Source organism: Urocitellus parryii, chromosome 11 (assembly GCF_045843805.1).
Source record: "Urocitellus parryii isolate mUroPar1 chromosome 11, mUroPar1.hap1, whole genome shotgun sequence".
Classification (NCBI taxonomy): domain Eukaryota; kingdom Metazoa; phylum Chordata; class Mammalia; order Rodentia; family Sciuridae; genus Urocitellus; species Urocitellus parryii.
In genome coordinates, this window is record NC_135541.1 from 3414803 (window position 1) to 3431468 (window position 16666).

The following is a 16666-nucleotide window of genomic DNA, read 5'->3' on the forward strand; positions in this document are numbered from 1 at the left end:
GAGCCACACAATGATAAGGCTGCACTGTTTCAAGTCACCTGTGGAAATCTGTCACAGCAGCAAAAGGACACTCACCCCCCATGTCTGTTCACCTCTCTCTGCATCCACGTCATACTGTCCACCAGCAAACCAAGGAGGACAAAGCCCCTCTTCTCCAAAACTGCCTTGGCTTTCTTCACCATGAGTTTTTAGTTTAAAACAGAACAGACTCAAAAGCAAATAAGTGTAGCACACGGGGGCAATCCACCGTGGGCAGGAAGCATAAACCTGGACTCGAGAGCCGTGGAAACACGCCTGGCCGTGACTCTGTGGCCTGGAATGTTCCAAAGCCGCTGGCCTCAGCCTGGATGCAAGTTCAGGGCCTGAGACTTCTGTTCCAGGCAGGTGGGGCAATGGTGACCAGACTCTCCCTATCTGAAACACATTTTTTTAAATATAGACAAAATATGTCAAACAATGGTCTTGCAGACCTGGACCTCAGGCGATAGAGGAAGAACAATCCTGAGGGCAGGAAACAAGGGAACCCTGTGACTACCCCTGCCTGGGCCTGGTCAGCTGGCAGGTCAGGGTGGGGGGCCCAGTCAAAGCACAGGGGGCCCTTGAGAAGAGAGAGCTCAGTCCTGAAGACCAAGGAGGCCCGCGGGTGGGTGTGCAGTGGGCTCTTGGATTTCCAGAGACACCTGCTCGCACTCAGAGCACGCTGGTCAGGACAAGAATGACCAGACAGGGGTACAGGGAGCAGCTCTGGGGTCCCCAGGGCCAAACAGGGCCGACAGTCCCCAGCCAGGGGTAGACCTTTCTTCTCAGGGGGAATGATCAGCCCTGGACTAATGCTGATCTGGTCCCAGCTAACAAATTTTAGGAGCAAAACCAGAAAAGAGCTATCCCTTCCCAAAGTTTAAGAATATTTATCAAATACAAAATATCCAACACCTAACAAGAGAAAATCTCCAATATCTGGACTCCACTCAGAAATTATCAAATGTGCACAGAGGCAGGAAAATACAACCCAAATCAGGACAAAAACCAACCCATCCAAACTGACCCAGGTTACAGAGGCTAGGGCAGGAGTCGGGTGACAGGAAGGAAGCCTCAGTGAGATAGGAGGCTGGGGTTCCAGTTCCCTCACACAGTAGGGCGACTCAGTTAACAGTGAGCACAGTAGGGCAGGCTCAGTAAAAAGAAGGCCATGTCGCAACAGCGAGAAGGAAGGTTTTCCATGTTCCAACCACAAGAATGCTAAGCTGGCCGTGACGGGCGTGCCCTCTGCCCCACCTGAACACTGACGCTGTGAGTGTGTTGCACCAGCACATGGAGCCCCACAGACCTGCAGCTGCCACACACCCATCAAAACAAATCACAGCGATCTGTCGAAGATTTTAGAATTAGCCAACAAAGACATTCAAAAAGCTAGAACCATCATTCAAATGAAACGGGAACTCATCCTGAGCGACTCCAATGGAACGCAGGACTGCCTCCGCCACAGCGGACACCACCGAGGCGAGGTGGGACCGCTCGTGAGCTCGTGGCCGTGAGCTGAATCCCGACAATAAGCTGCAGGGAACAAAACTCAAAAACAGGAAGAACAAAGCAAAGCTTCGAAAGCACTGCTTCTGTGGAAAGAGGGAAATGTGCACACTGCGGTCGGTCGCCAAGTGATCAACTTAAGTTTGGGGACCTGAATATTTATACGAGTCTCATAAAACCCAGAAGAAGACCATGAAATCAGAGGCCAGTACATCCAGGTCTAGGCCAAAGAAACAGCTGAGCTGCCCACCGAGCAGAAGACGAAATCCAGCAAGACCAGCTGCTGCCAGCCACCATCTCCACCCCTAAAGAAAACCCTTCCCAAGTGACAGAATCAAGAGCACCTGTGTGCCAAGACAGGAACCCAGGCCAAGAGACAGGGAGTGTCCTCCGGGCACTTGGGTGCCTGGGCCCCACTGGCTGCAGAGAGCCTGCAGGAGGATGGGGACGCATGCTCCACCGCGGGGGTTCACAAGCTGCTCTGTGTGATCTTTCCATCTGAAACCAGGAGAAGGAAAGAAAAGAGAGGCAAAGGCTCCTTCGGCCAGCAAGAGCTCCAAAGCCGGGCCAAGGTCCAGCACCCACTCCAGTGGCCTCTGAGACTCCCTCTCAACGCCACTGCGCTTCACCACAGGACAACTCTCAGCAGAGCTTATTTCAAATAAGAGGCCCAAGCACAGGGTCCCTGCCAAGCAGACGCTGAGCCAACCAAGGCTGAGCTGACGCCCTCACTACTCCTCCACCCACAACAAAGCCTCACCTCCGGGGGGGCCCTTGCTGCTCACGCCTCGCCGTGACTCCCCTCGTTACGCCCGTCCTGACAGCACCAATTCCCAAGTCCCAGACAGTGTTTCCAGAAGCAGAAGGACAGCTGCACTAACAGGGCAAAACAGAGCTGGTGGCCCCAAGCCTGCAGGACAGCCAGGGGAAGGTGTCACACAGACCACACTTCATCACACGGTCCCAGCTCCACCACCGTCTCAAGAAAAACCAACTGACCCAGATAAAGCCATCTCTAGCAATTATCCTGTAAACTGACCACGGCTATGTGGGACTAAGGACCTGCTTGGGAACTGAGGGCAGGACGCTGGGGCTTCAAGACCAGCTCTCCACACCTGCTCACCTGAAGGGGACGAGGGAGGCCTCTTGCAGGACCGCCGCGCTGCCTGGGGGCCGTTGGCATGCTCCGTGGGTGTGCCTAGAGGCTCTTCCCGGTTCAGTGAGAACTGGAACTGGACTGTCCCCGACTCCAGCTGCTTCACCTGGGTGGAGAGAGGTGCGGCCGCTTGGTCAGCACTCCTGTTGGAATGACCCCCAGGGGCAGCACACCACCCCAAAAGAAAGCCCCAGTAAGACCAAAGTTAGCCAAAGCCAGGCCTTCCTGGCCTATGTGAGGTGATGTCCAGGGCACAGAACCACCAGTGGCGGCACTGGAATCCTGGAAGGCCTCCTCACAGAACGCCATTTATCCAAGTAGAAGTCAGTTCAAAATACTTGATAAATGGGCTGGGGTTGTGGCTCAGCTGTAGAGCGCTCGCCTAGTACATGAGAGGCCCTGGGTTCCATCCTCAGCACCACATACGAACAAATAAAGGTATTAAAAAGTACACTTCATAAAGCACCATATTGTTATTTTTCTACAATGTGTACAAATGGCTTTATACCTTTTACCTCTAGGGATTTAACCCCTGCACAGGTTCACGCGGCCAGCGGCACAACTGGGATCCAGACCACTCCCCCTCGTGGGGCTGCTGCTGCTGCGGCGTGGTGGTCATGTGGGACCCGCCTCCCCCTGACCACCCCGCCAACTTCTCCAGCAGCCAGGCTCAGCTGTCTTGAGAAATTCGTGGGAACAAAACCACCCGGCAGCCCTTCCAAGACGGGCTGTCCCACTCAGCGCGGTGAAGCTCCGCAAGCTGCGCCTGGGCCCAACAGGCGCCACCCCTGTGCTGGGCGGAGGCGAAGCGTGAGGAGCCATGCTGGGACTGCCAGGTCTCCATGGGAAGTCAAGGAGGGCTGCAGGGAATGTGGCCCGGCCGCTCCACCCCGCCAGCTCCGATTTCCAGGGAGTCCTAAAATCCAGCAGCACAGCTGCCTCCCCCTGTATTGCCCATCTTCAAAACGGTTTGACTCTTCCAATTCGTCTGTCTTTTTGTATACGTTTCAGAATCAGCTTGTCTGTATCTACAAAAAAAGAGCCTGCTGGCACTCCGACTGCGCTCACCCCCCTGCAGGCTGGTTTGGGCATGGAGTCTCCCTGGTATGCAAGTCTCCTCAGACTTCACCCAGGTGGAACCAAAACGAGACTAATGGCATCTGCAAAAGGCACGAGTCCTGGGTCTTCAGCACACGAGGCGGCGAGCACCTTCTGCTGCGTTTACTTCGTGGAGAGGAGGGCTCCAGAAACGGCCTCTTCACACTTGGCCTTCCGCTGCCCCTTGCTCCTGTCCAGGAGAACAGGACGACTTTCCATGCTCACAACGTGCTCTCGGGGGCCACTCCAGGACACGGACAGACACTCTGTCCACACACAGGACGCTGTCTCCTCCCCGCTGGTGAACTGAACGCCTTCTTCCTTGACACCTGCGCTGGCTGGAACTCCCTGTGCAGGCTGGGCAGGAGTGGGTGTCCTTCCCTCGCTCCCAACTCTGGGGAACAGCGTGCAGCTTTTCACCACTACAAGGACGCCTCCTGCCCCTGCCAGCTGCTTGAGCATTCGTGACAAACAGGCACTGAGTCCTGTCCAGTGCTTCTTCTGCATCAATTGCAATGATCACACGGTTTCCTTCTTTAGACTGTTGGTACTATAGTGAACTACCTCTATTGACTTTCAAATAAAGAGATTCCATTTCTGGGTAAGCTCCACTCAGTAGCAGTGGCTCCTTTAAAGTCTGTCTGATGACTCCAACATCTGTGTCATCTCCGTGACCATGTCTATTAATGTCTTGTTCCCCAAGTGGAGCTTTTCCAGGCTCCCTGTGTGTCAATTAACTTTAGATTGTCCCGTGGACATTTAAAAGCTTACACCATCAGACTCTGACGTTGGTCCACATCCCATAAAAAAGGACTCTTGCGATTTTTGCTTGGCAGAAGCAAACCCATTCAGGCAAAGCACATTCAGGCCACAGTTTGTGACCAGCCTCCTGCGGGCCACAGTTCCCACATCAGCACAGCTCCCGAAGTCCCTAATCCTGCACCACACCCATCGGATCTGCATGTGCTCCTACCAGTGGGCAATGCTGGGCTGGATGGCAGTCCACCCCACAAGTCAGCTCTCAAACTACCCCAGGCTGTGTAGGGTCAAACCACCACATGCAGCTCAAGGCCAGCAACTTTGCAGTTGCTCCCCGAGCTCCCCACTCTGTGCTGTCCTAGTGATTCCCAGTTCCCAGCTGCTCTGGCTCTCTGACCAGCCATGCTGGGCTGTGCTGCACACTTCCTGAGACGGATGTGAATCCAAGGCCGAGCGGTGTTTCTTAAGAGGAACAGGAGTGGGGCTGGGGTTGTGGCTCAGCGGTACAGCGCTCACCTAGCACACGACACCCTAGGTTCGATTCTCAGCACCATATAAAAATAAATAAATAAAGATTTTTTTTTAAAAAAAAGGAACAGGAGTGTGTCCAATAGCTAGTGTCCCCATCCATCAGGACTGGACGTTGACATATAATGTCTAAAACAGACACACTGGGAACAGCAGCAACAGAACCACGTAATTAAAAAAACAAAGGTAAGTAGCATAAGTCCCGCTAAGAACTGAAGGTGGCAGGTTCTGGAGACATAAATATTCTTTTAAAAAGAATCTAAGTGTCCTTTTTAAACTGGAAAAACAGGAGTTACTGAAGGAAGGACATATCATCATGATGACATTTTGTTTCCTAATAAACAGTGAAGTGACCCCAGGAACATCACCCACAACCCACTCACCCAGACACCCTGGAACACTCACACGCTCCGTGTTTTTCCTGATGAACACCTGCCACCCCACTGAGCTGTAAATCCCATGAGGTCAGGGACATTTTTCTTGGTGTCTCCACAGTTGCTCAACACAAGTCCACTGAACGAAGCAACAGGACAAGGAGTCACCTGGCACAGGGCCAGAGTGGGCGTCCCTCGGTCCCTACCGGTCTGACCTGACCAGCGCCAGAGGCATCAGGAAGACGCAGAAGTGCAGCCCGAGGCACAGTGAGCACAGGTAGACACAGGAGTGGGACACCAGGAAAGCCCCAGCTGGCCACACTGAGTACACACCCGACTCTGGCTCACAATCATCTTTGTCTTTTCTTGTGGGGGGAACCCAGGGGCACCACCGAGCCACACCCCAGCCCTAGAGACAGGGCCTCACTGAGTGGTGAGGCTGGCTCTGAACTCACCATCCTCCTGCCGCAGCCTCCCGAGCCCCTGGGATCAGAGGTGCCATGGCCCTGGCTCTCTGTCTTTCTAAGGGTGCATCCATAATGTGAAAACATACTGTTCCTGAAACATCTGCAATGCTATTTGCCAACTTCTGGTTTTAAAAGTGAGAGAACTTGCTAGAAGCTCAATGGAGAAGAATCACACGTACAAACGACCTAGTGGCTTACCTCTTCAGAGCTCCTGCTGGCTGAGGGCACCTGATAGACCAGGCAGTGCAAGGGGTTGTGCAGGACCCCGCCCTGCAGAGGCAAAGTCACACTTCCGGCACGGACATCCAGCACTGGGCTCCATACAGCCCAGCGGACCGCACGCATGCACGCCAAGCTGGACAAGGAAGAGGCCACAGCTGCCTGGAGGGGAAAAGGGCCCACGACAGGGTTAGCGGAGCCTGGCGGGTCAGCCCCAGTGCTGCCACGCAGGGTCACTCCAAGCTGTGTGCAGCACGCAACGGGCCCACCCACGCCATTCTACACAGGAGGGACCGACACAGGCGGATGCAGCACCCACAGTACCAGCCCACCCAGGGGCCCGCCACCCACCCGAGCAGGACCTGCCCCCAGCCAGCCTCCTCCTTTGACTCGAGGCAACACCGACTTCCCTCTTGAAGATCCCATGAGGACCTGCCTGCAGGTTTGCGAACACTCAATACTTCTCCAGACTCTCTTCAAATCCAACAAACAAAAACAGCACTTGGTGTTAGAGATTAAAAAAACTCTCAAAAATACTCCAGGACGCACGTGCGTGCTCAAGCCACCGCCATCGCACACAGGTTCTTCAGCAAAGCTTTGGCTTAAAATGGCACATTTCATAGATGTGACTTGACATGAAACTGGGAAGTCAGTCAGGTCCAATTTTAGGAATTGACGCTTCTTTTACTTTCTCTGTCCTTTGTCAGATGAAAGAAATGAGGACCCTGAGGAAACTCCAGGGTTAGCAACCACATTTACAGAAAGTCACCTTCACAAAGATGGTTTCAGGGCTGGGTTCAGCAAAATGCTTTGAAGTTCCCACTTTTATGCATTTATTTTTTTAAAAAAATAAGAATACAGCTGAGCCCCAGGTCTTCACTGGGTGCTGGGACATGGCACAGCCCCAGCAATGAGCCTTGGAGTGCACCAGCTAGCAACTGAGGCTCTGACTGGGGGTGCGGCAGGCTCCCTTGGTAGATGGAGCATATCCAGATGCCTGGCCCAGAGCTCTGGGGTGTCCCCAGAGGAGCTTGACCACTGCCAGTGCAAGAACCCAACCAAGGCACGGCCACACATGGGGCAGCCTGGGACAGGGCTCCCCCTCTTGGTGGGGAAGGGAAGCTGGGGTGAGCAAAGCATCGGCCACTAGGTAAGCAGACGCACTCACTGCACTGGGGCCAACGGCAATCCCACACTCACGCCAAAAGTCCTGTGGCTGGATTCCTGGCATGGACAGAGGCCTGTATGGGTTAAACCACTGCCCGGCTCATGAACCAGCCAGTGTGAACACAGACAAGGAGATCAAGCAGTCTCTTCTAACTGTTCCTTGCCAAATGACATCCCGTCCTATTAAGTCCTTGCTATGGTTTGGACATGAGGTGTCCCCCAGAAATTCACAGGTGACACAATGCAAGAAAGTTTAGAGAAGAAATAACGGGGCTACATCCTTAACCTAATCAGTGAATTCATCCCTGATGTGATTAACTGAGTGGTAACTAGAGGCAGGTGGGGTGTGGCTAGAGAAAATGGTTCATTGGGGACGGGACTATGGGGTGTATATTTTGTATCTGGAGAGCGGAGTCTGTCTGCTTCCTGATCATGTGAGCTGCTTCCCTCTGCCACACTCTTCCACCATGATAGAATAGAACTGGCTGTATGGACTGAGACCACTAAAACCGTGAGCCCTTAAATAAACTTCTCCTCCTCGACAGGTGTTCTGGCCGGGTCCTCTTAGTCACAGCAACAAAAAAGCTAAAACAATCCTTTACATCCATGATAGAAAAAAATCCAGAACCAGCATCTTGTTTTATTACTCTTTCATCCCACACAGCCGGCCCTTGAACCGTCCACTCCAGCAAGACCCAGGCTGATCCTTCACCAGACCCACATTTTAGATTGCCAGGCAGAACACGGTCACATGCATGCCGCTATAATGTGGACAGGGGGACTTTAGTCCCTGGCGATAGAAGGAGTTAAAACCCACATCCTGGAATCACAGAGAGTCAGAAAACCAAGAAGCCAGTGCATGTGACCTTGCCACTCTCAACCTCTGTCAAGTTCAAACAGCATCTGTCTGGCCCTCTGGTGGAGTAGCAGATCACCAAAGGGTCCCGAGCAACCACAGGGTGTCAACAAAGCTAGTGTCAATCAACCGCCTTTTAAAACAAAATCACTATAAACTTATTAGGAAACCTGGTCACTACAACACTCTCAGGGTTCAATGATGTCCAAACTGCTCTGGTAAACGGTCACCTGAAAAACGGAAGTTTATGTCAGGATGAAAATGAACACACCAGGTTTCCATGGCGTCCACGCAACTCCTTCCATTTCCCTTCCTAAAACAGGCGATTCCCAGGTCTGATTTTACAATTTCATGGTTTTCTTGGGGTGGTTTTGTTTTTCTTTGTTTTCAACTGACACAAATCTCTACATGCGCGGTATCTATCAGCTATGTAAGAACCCATTTTTCTTCATTTTTACCTTAAATAGGTTTAACAAAAAGAGATGGCTGCTGTCACTCTCTAGGACCTCGAGGGGACACCTGGGCTGGATTAGCCAATGCACCTGCCAAGGATTAGCCTGAGGTGGCCCACAGAGGCACTGCAGCTGGGAGCCTCCCTGCCGCCCACTGGCCCCAGGTCCATCCAGCAGCAGGTACTCAACAGGCTCCTCTTCTCAGTGAGTTCTGGGGTCAGGATTAGGTCAGCGAGCCAGGCATGTGACACACAGGAGGCTGAGGAAGAAGGGTCATTTCAGCCCAGGGCCTCAGCCCAGCCTGAGCAACACAGCCCGCAGATGATTAAATCATTTCTTGTCCTGCCCAACTTAGATTTGAATCTATGCAAACTAAAAAGAAAAGTCCAAAACACATTGAATCATCCCCATTTGGACTTTAAACTGTGATAAACATGATGCAAAATGCCAAAGGCACACACTGTGTTATGAGCCAGGTCTTGCCAATGGAGCAGAAATACCAGCAAAGCCACAGACAGAACACAGACACTGGCCTTTGGGAGTCCCTGGGGTGGGCTGAGTAGTAGTTCCCAAAAAGACCTGTGTCCTCCCTAATCCCCAGAACCTGTGCCTGTGACTGTACTGGGAACAAGGGTCTCTGCAGATGCAGTTAATCATCACAAGATGAGATCACCCCTGAGTACCAAGGCTGGCCCTAAACCCAATGGCAAGTGTCCCAGTAAGAGCAGGGCAGAGAGGCTTGATCGGGAGCCAGAGGGAGGCATTGGGGAAGAGAGCCACACGCTGACAGCGAGGAGACGGTGGCACGGCAACAGGCCAAGCACCAACCTGCAAGAGCCAGGAGCCCCGGCCCAGAGCTCTGGAGGAAGTGACCTGTGGTACCTCAATTCTGGCCCAGGGGTCTGCTTTTAAGTCTGCAGCCTCCAGAACTGTGAGAATAAACTCTGTGGTTCTACACCAGCCATCAGTGGTACTGTGTAGGACAGCCCCAGGGAACTCATGGTCCCCTATGGTGACAGGCTAGAACTTCATGCCACTTCATGGGCTTTATTTCCTTTAGATTTCCAGCAAGGGCTGCCCAGGTCATCATACCACTGAGTCTGGGCACCATCCTGCTGGGCACACAGAGACTGCAGAGCAGAAGGGACATGGCATCCTGCCTGGGCAAAAGGGGAGGGCCTGCCCACCCAGCACTCAACTCACAGCTGCTGAGGCCACTTCCCGAGGCGGGGGGGACAGAGCCTTGACGACTGAGCACACAGGGCACCTGGCTGAACACAGGTTAAAAAGAAAAACTGCCGGGCAGAAGTGTCTCTGTGTTCCCAGCATCACAGACCACAGAAGGGGGACAAAACAAAGAGGAGAGAGCCACGTACAGGCTCCTAACAGACCAGGAGCAGACAGGCTGCGGCAGACCCCGGCTAACAATGGCTCCTGGTCTTGGTGGAAGAGGACAGGCGTCCAGGCTGACCATCAGCACCGCCCTCTGCACCCACAAGCCCATGTAACCCAAAGCTACCAACCGCACCCGGAGGATGGCTGAGACCCACCCAAGGACACAAACCAGGAGCAGAGGCAGGAGGTGGAGCCCAGAGCCCAGTACCGCGGGATGCTGGGCCTGCAGGAGCACAAAGGGCTGGAGGACCCAGCTCGCAGACAGAGGCCGAGTCCCAGCACCTCCTCAGGCAACTTGTTCTCTAGCATTCTCCAAAAGGGACACCGGGATTCTGGCCACTGAGGCGAAACCCGCCCAGGTGAAGTGTGCAGAGGGAGAGAGGTGGTGCGTGTGCACCTGGCCTCTGCTTTCCTGCCGGTCCTCCAGCAGAGGCCATGGGACAGGCACCAGCAGGTCAAGGGACAACCGCATCCAAGTCAGAGGTGCGTAAACGTGGCAGCTGCTTCTGGCTAAGGTCCTTCACGCCATCCTCCGCAGAAAAGGAGACCCGACAGCCCAGAGCTGATGTCACTTGGTCTCCTGTGTGGCACGGTACTTGCAGAGTTGTGTGAAGGCACAGCCATCACTTAACAGGCAACAGTTCCAGTTCTCTCAGCAGGGCACGGCAGCCTTTTTAGTTATGAACTTGCTCAAGGAAAGAAAGCTCTGCACCCTGGGGCGGCTCTTCATGCCAAAGGGTTGGCAAAACGTGGCCTCTTTTCAACACACTGTCACACCCACAATGACTGACAGAAGCTACACTGGCACTGAGTAGGGGACGCAGCCTGGGAGGTGAACGGGCCCACAGCCTCTGACACAGAGGGACAGAGTCAGCCAGAGGCCACAAAGGGACACCACGGGGCCTGTCTCTGCTTGCCCTGCAGAGTGCGCTCTGCCTGGTCCTGCTCACTCCCTCCCCACCCCAACCAGGTCCTACAAATCCCTGGCTGCTGGGCTCAGGCGTGAGGCCTGACGTCCACTCCTGTGGGCACTGCACCCTCTGGAGCCTGGCTTGGAGCAGCACTGCCTCCTGGGCCACACAGTAGGGCAACAGAACTCCATCCTCTGTGCCAGTGACTACTCCAGGAAAGGGACTCTCAGTGAGCTACCTCCAAAGACCTTAGGGGAAGTGGCCCTCTGTCTTAGGGTCACCAGCTGGGAAGGAGGTCAGCTGAGCAAGCAGAGCTGTCCACAGCCCCCACCCCTGCACCCAGCCAGGGCAGCAGAGGAGAGGCCCACACAGGCAGAGGGCCTGGCAGAGGCAGGGCAGAAGAATGTCCTGCGACAGGCAGAGTTCCTGGGGAGGGCGCAGAGGACACCAGCCAGGAAGGACCATGCTGACCAGCAGGACCTGAGACCAGAATATGCGCTCATCAAGGTCAGTACTAGCGCTGGGCCACCAGGACACAGGCCTGCTCTGCTTCATTGCTTACAACTGCATGTGCACCCTTAATACCTCAAAAGTCAAACTTCATCCAAAAAGTGGGTGCCGCGCAGTGAGAGTTCTGCATAGTGCTAGTCCGGTTTTAAAACACTGATGACCACCCACGAGGACAATGCCAACACGGCGGTGGGTCAGAGGGCAGAGGGAAAGGAACGCCCACTCCCTGCGGCTGCACAGGGACTCACTGTGGCGTGAAGCATGCCATCCACTTTCAAAACCAGAAGAAGCTCTTCAGAAGGCACCAGAACAGACGTGAATGCACCAAAGAGGTGCGTTCTTGGCCAAGACGGCCCAACATCCTTAAATGCAAACCCTCTCTAAGTTCCTCTGCAAATTCACGAGAGCCTCAGCAGAAGGTCAGCAGAAGGTCAGCATCATCGCGCCCCTGCTGCAAAAGCTCCTCTGGAGAAAGGAATATGCGAGAATCACCAGAGAACGAGGGACAGGCAGAGCCGCTAGGCCACACTCACTCAGCCAGGCCTGAGGATACAGCAGCCTCCAAACTAGAGCCCATGGCACCTGGAAATAGACAGGACCAAGGGGGACGACGACACACAGCTGAGCGTGTGACAAGGACCATCCCGAGTGTGGGGAGCCAGTGGTGCCACTGGAAGGGGGGGGGGGCGCCCAAGCCAGCTGCACCTGGGGAGCAAGGGGTGCGAGGGTCCTCCACCTGGGAATAAGGAGGGCTGCAAGACCGAAAGCTGACGTGGACAATGTCTTAGGGCCGGTGTGTCGCTCAGCGGCAGAGCACCTGCCTAACACGTGCACAAGGCCCTGGGTCCCATCCCCAGTACCACACATAAAAAAAAAATTTGATGTTTACATGGCAAGAAGTGGGGAAGGTCAACAAAACTGCAAGAAAACACCTTATCACAGGTAAAGAGCAGATACTCCTAATGCAGAGACCAAGAGACACTCTATAAAACAGCCAGGAGCAGGAACAGGCCACTCTCAACAGGTGGGAACACGTCCAGGCCACTCATCATTGGAGAGACACCAACTGTGGTTCCACCCCTCAGCAGAACTCAGAACCATGCTGCAGCGCTGACCGTGCTGTGGAGCACCCCGACCAGGGCATCACCCATGGTCATGGGAACTGAGCAGGACCCAGCCCTACAGAGGGGATCTCTGTGTGCAGCAAAACGTGCATCGCCTGAGCCTGGCGGGCTCTTTTCAGCCCCCAAGATGCACCTCTCTCGATGCAAAAGTGCTCCCCCTGCTGACACAGCTGCACACGGGGGCCCACCTGAACACCCAGGTGCAGCACCTGGGCCCAGGGCACAGCAGCCTGGACACAGGACAGAGTACTATGCAGCCAGAACAAGGACGCAGAAGCCCACTGCCACTCCCAGGAGTGCACCACAGCAACACAGACACACACAGGCAGCCTGCTGGCCCTTGCACGCCAGGGAGCCTGAGAAAACACAAGCCTCCAGTTACATCCACAAAAGGCAGCCCAGGAAAGAAGAGCCAGGAAACACCAAGTTGGCTGCCCCCGAGAGCTGGGGCCATAGGGTGGAAAAGACTCAAAAGAGTGAGATGCTGGCCCACGTGCCTTTTGGAGAATTCTGAACACATCAGTGCTCCGGACACTCAAAAGGCAGAACCCCATCAATGAGGAAGGGAAGGGGATATGACTAAACTGAAAGCCAACAACAGAAGGCCCAGTGCAACTCAGACGAGCAACTTCCCCACACCTGGGACAAACCCAGAGACGTGGGGACACGCCACGGGCCACACACATGGGCTCAGGACAGGGGATGGCTGCACAATCCTCCACTCTGGTGCTCCAGGACCAGGTAAAGGGCAGGTGCAGACAGCACTGGGCGCAGCAAGACAAAGGCCTAGAAGGGACCAGAGTCAACGGCCAGCAAGAACCTGTAAGTGTGTGTGGGGAAGTGTGTAAGAGTGCGTATGCTTCAGCATAGGGATGACCTGCTCACTCACACGCCTACGATGTGTGAGGAGGTGTCTGAGTTCACGTGTCAAATTTCCTAGCTCTGTCCACGGAACCGGCACCGAATCAAGATCTCTCACATGTTCCCCTTTAAAAAGAACCACAGAGCCAGGCACCGTGGCACACGCCGACAACTATAATCCCAGTGACGCAGGAGGCCAAAGCAGGAGGATCCCAAGTTCAAACACAGCCTCAGCAACTTAGCAAGGCCCTAAGCAAAGACCCTGTCTCAAAATAAAATACCAAAAAGCCTGGGGATGTGGCTCCGTGGTTAAGCACCCCTGGGTTCAATTCCCAATACCACAAAAATAAAAATAAAAACAAATAAATAGAACCAGGGCTCATCAAAGACAAGGAAGGTCTAAGAAACTCTGTCTCCTGGAGCTCAAGGAGACGTGACAGTTAGCTGCAGGGGACATCCTGGAGATCCCGGAAAAGGGCAGCAGGTAACAACGTACCCGTACTGGTCGGTGAGTCACGGCGAATGTCCCATGTGATAACACTGACAGCAGGGAAGCTGGGTGTGGGGCACGTGGGGACTCTCCACACTATCCTCACGTTGTTCTGTAAACCTAAAACTTATAAAAATGAGGTTCTTTTAAAATAGAGCACGGAAACCACGGCTCCTCACAGGAAAGCCAGGGCCAGGGCTGGAATAGGGAAGATGCCCGAAAGTGTCCAACTCACAGAGGCGGCCACACAGACACAGGCCAGCCTGAGGGACTCCATCCGGCCAAGCCTGGAACAACCTGAGCACCAGGATACCCAGGCACAGAACGTCCACACCCACAGCACCCAGTGGACCGGCGTCGGTCCATCAGCAGAGCCAGGGAGGCCCTGCTAGAAGAGGCCCATGTGCGCAGGCACGCAGGAGGTGCTCTGTCTGCACCAGGCATCAGGGAGGACCCGGGGGACACCCACATGAAGGCAGGCATCTTGGTCCCAGAGGTCACCAAGACCACTCACTAGGAGAAAAAGCAACAAGGCCCTGTGGGACCTCAGATGGACAGCAGGTGGACAGCGTGAGCCCCCAGGCATGGCCCTGAGAGGGACGACCTCACTCCACACTCTCCCAGAAAGCTATAGCTGACTCCACTGTGGGGAAGCAGTAGAGGCAAAATAGAACCATTCTCTGGAAGTTTCACAAGGAGGAAGACTGCACGTTAAAAATGCATCATAAAGGCAAGAAAATGGAAGAACTGCCCCAGATTAAAGGAGGCCAAGAGATAAGGACGCTGGACACAGCCCGTGACCCTAACCACTCCTGGAGGAGAGGGCTGTCAAGGGCTGACCAACGACCAGACGGACCAAAGCACCAGCTGGTGACAGCAGCACAGCGTCGAAAGGCCAGACCCCAGCCTCCAGGTGCAATCACTGGGCTCCCGGGGTCAGGGCCACGGCGTCCACAGCACGCCCTCGCGTGGGTCAGGAAAAGCATGTATGTAACACACGCACACACGTGCACACCACCTGCAGGAGGAGGGCCAGAGCACAGGAGCGAACACAGAAAGTCACACTACAGGGACAGGAGCTTCGAGGATGAACCAAAGCCCTCCGTGGTTTTGCAAATACCTGTAAGTTTGACATTATTTCCAAATAAAAGATCTTTAAAGAAATAAAGTCTTCCTTAGCCATTTTAAACAAGCACAATGTTAAGAAAACAATAAGGCCACAGACTGCAAAGACACTCACGAACACGCCTCTGATGAAGGGTGTGCACCCAAAGTGCACGGAAGTCGCCGCCTCCCTGCTCCATGGTAGGAGAGAGCAGCCCACACAGACGGGTGGACGGTGGGACCCTACAGAGGAAGGTGACCAGCGGCTACAAGCACACCAACAAGAACCAAAGCCCGATCTCTGGGGGATGTGAATCACAGCTGTCGGGAAGCACCACTTCCCACAGAGCAAACCACGACGGCAGGAAGGTGGGCGGTGGGATGCTCGCAGGCTCCACAGAGCCCACCCAGGGAAACAGACACATCTCCAGGGACTCCCGGGAAGGGCAGGAAGTACCACCTACAACACAGCAGCACAAGGTCACCCTCACAGGTGAGGGTCCACCCACCTGCCAGGGACGAGGCCAGACACCACCTCCCACAATAGGCCATGCAGATGAGTCACCAATGGGCAAGACCAACCTATGGCTCTCACAGGCCCCACAACAGCCCTTAAAGACGTGAGGGTCTTGTCCCTGGGACGGATAAATTGCAACTTCTAAGGAAAAAAGTCATTTCAGGTGTGACCAGGCCCTTGAGAAGGAGACATTATCCCAGGTCATCTGGAGACCTGGACATCACAACTGTCCTCCCAAGAGAAGCAAGAGAACGGAGGTAGAGGGGAAGGCAACGCAGAGATGAAGCGGGGAGTCCAGACAACAGCCCCCTGAAGACTGTCCTTCAGGTCCTTCCTGCACCAATGTAGCCACAAGCTGAGGGAGGCCAGCGACCACCACAAGCCAGAGGAGCCAGATGGATCCTCGCCAAGCTGGGCAGGAGGCTCAGCCCTGCCACACCTTGACTCCATCCCAGTGACCCAGCTTCTGCCCCCAAGACTGAGACAGCAGCTCCACCAGGTCTGTGGCAATTTGTCACAGCACCACCAGAAGCTGACAAAGTGCGGACAGATGCCAATCCAGCAACCGCTGAGGGGAGTGGGAGGGGACGTCAGGAAACAACGGAATGGTCAGGCCTGCAGGGCACACACCCACCCAAACTCACCAAGGCCACCCAGCTCCCCGCTCTGGGACGGGCATGTCACTGTAAGAGCAAAAGCTCATCCCGCGAGCCCCCGAGGCTCCTGAGGCCAGACCCAGCCTTGACTTGCCGAGTTCGAGAGCAGCAGATTCCCGCCTGCTGCCTAGGCAGGACCAAGCCGGCTGCCCATTGCTAGTGACCCTAACAGTCAGCTCACTCACCTGCTGCATCTGCACTCACACTCCCAGGACACTCGGCCTGACCGTCCTCTCCTGACTCTCCGAGGAGCAGCCTGGCTGGAGCGGGGAGAGCCCGCAGGGGCCAGGGGACGGCACCAGGTGGTTCCTGAGCCCATTAGGGTCTGGATCACCACAGGCCAGAGACCTTCAGCCCCCAAGGTGAAAACCAGCCCAGCCTCTGAGGGCGAGGGCCATCCCCCACTGCACACCTCGCCTCCAGAGGAAGTCAGGAGCCCACACAGAAAGCAGCATGGCGGGGCTCCACCGAGTGCGGCAGGCCACCACACTCTGC

The 16666-nt window shown here is 54.8% G+C and overlaps 1 protein-coding gene across 1 annotated transcript in view; it reads right to left on the reverse strand.

The window, feature by feature from the left end:
• Positions 1-16666, reverse strand: part of Nphp4 (nephrocystin 4) — a 100810-nt gene that overhangs the window by 52669 nt on the left and 31475 nt on the right. Inside the window, exons 10-11 of the mRNA XM_026386062.2 lie at positions 6108-6290; positions 2651-2789 (exon numbers count right to left, since the gene is read on the reverse strand). Coding sequence (XP_026241847.2) covers positions 2651-2789; positions 6108-6290 — 322 coding nt within the window. The remainder of the gene's footprint in view (positions 1-2650; positions 2790-6107; positions 6291-16666) is intronic.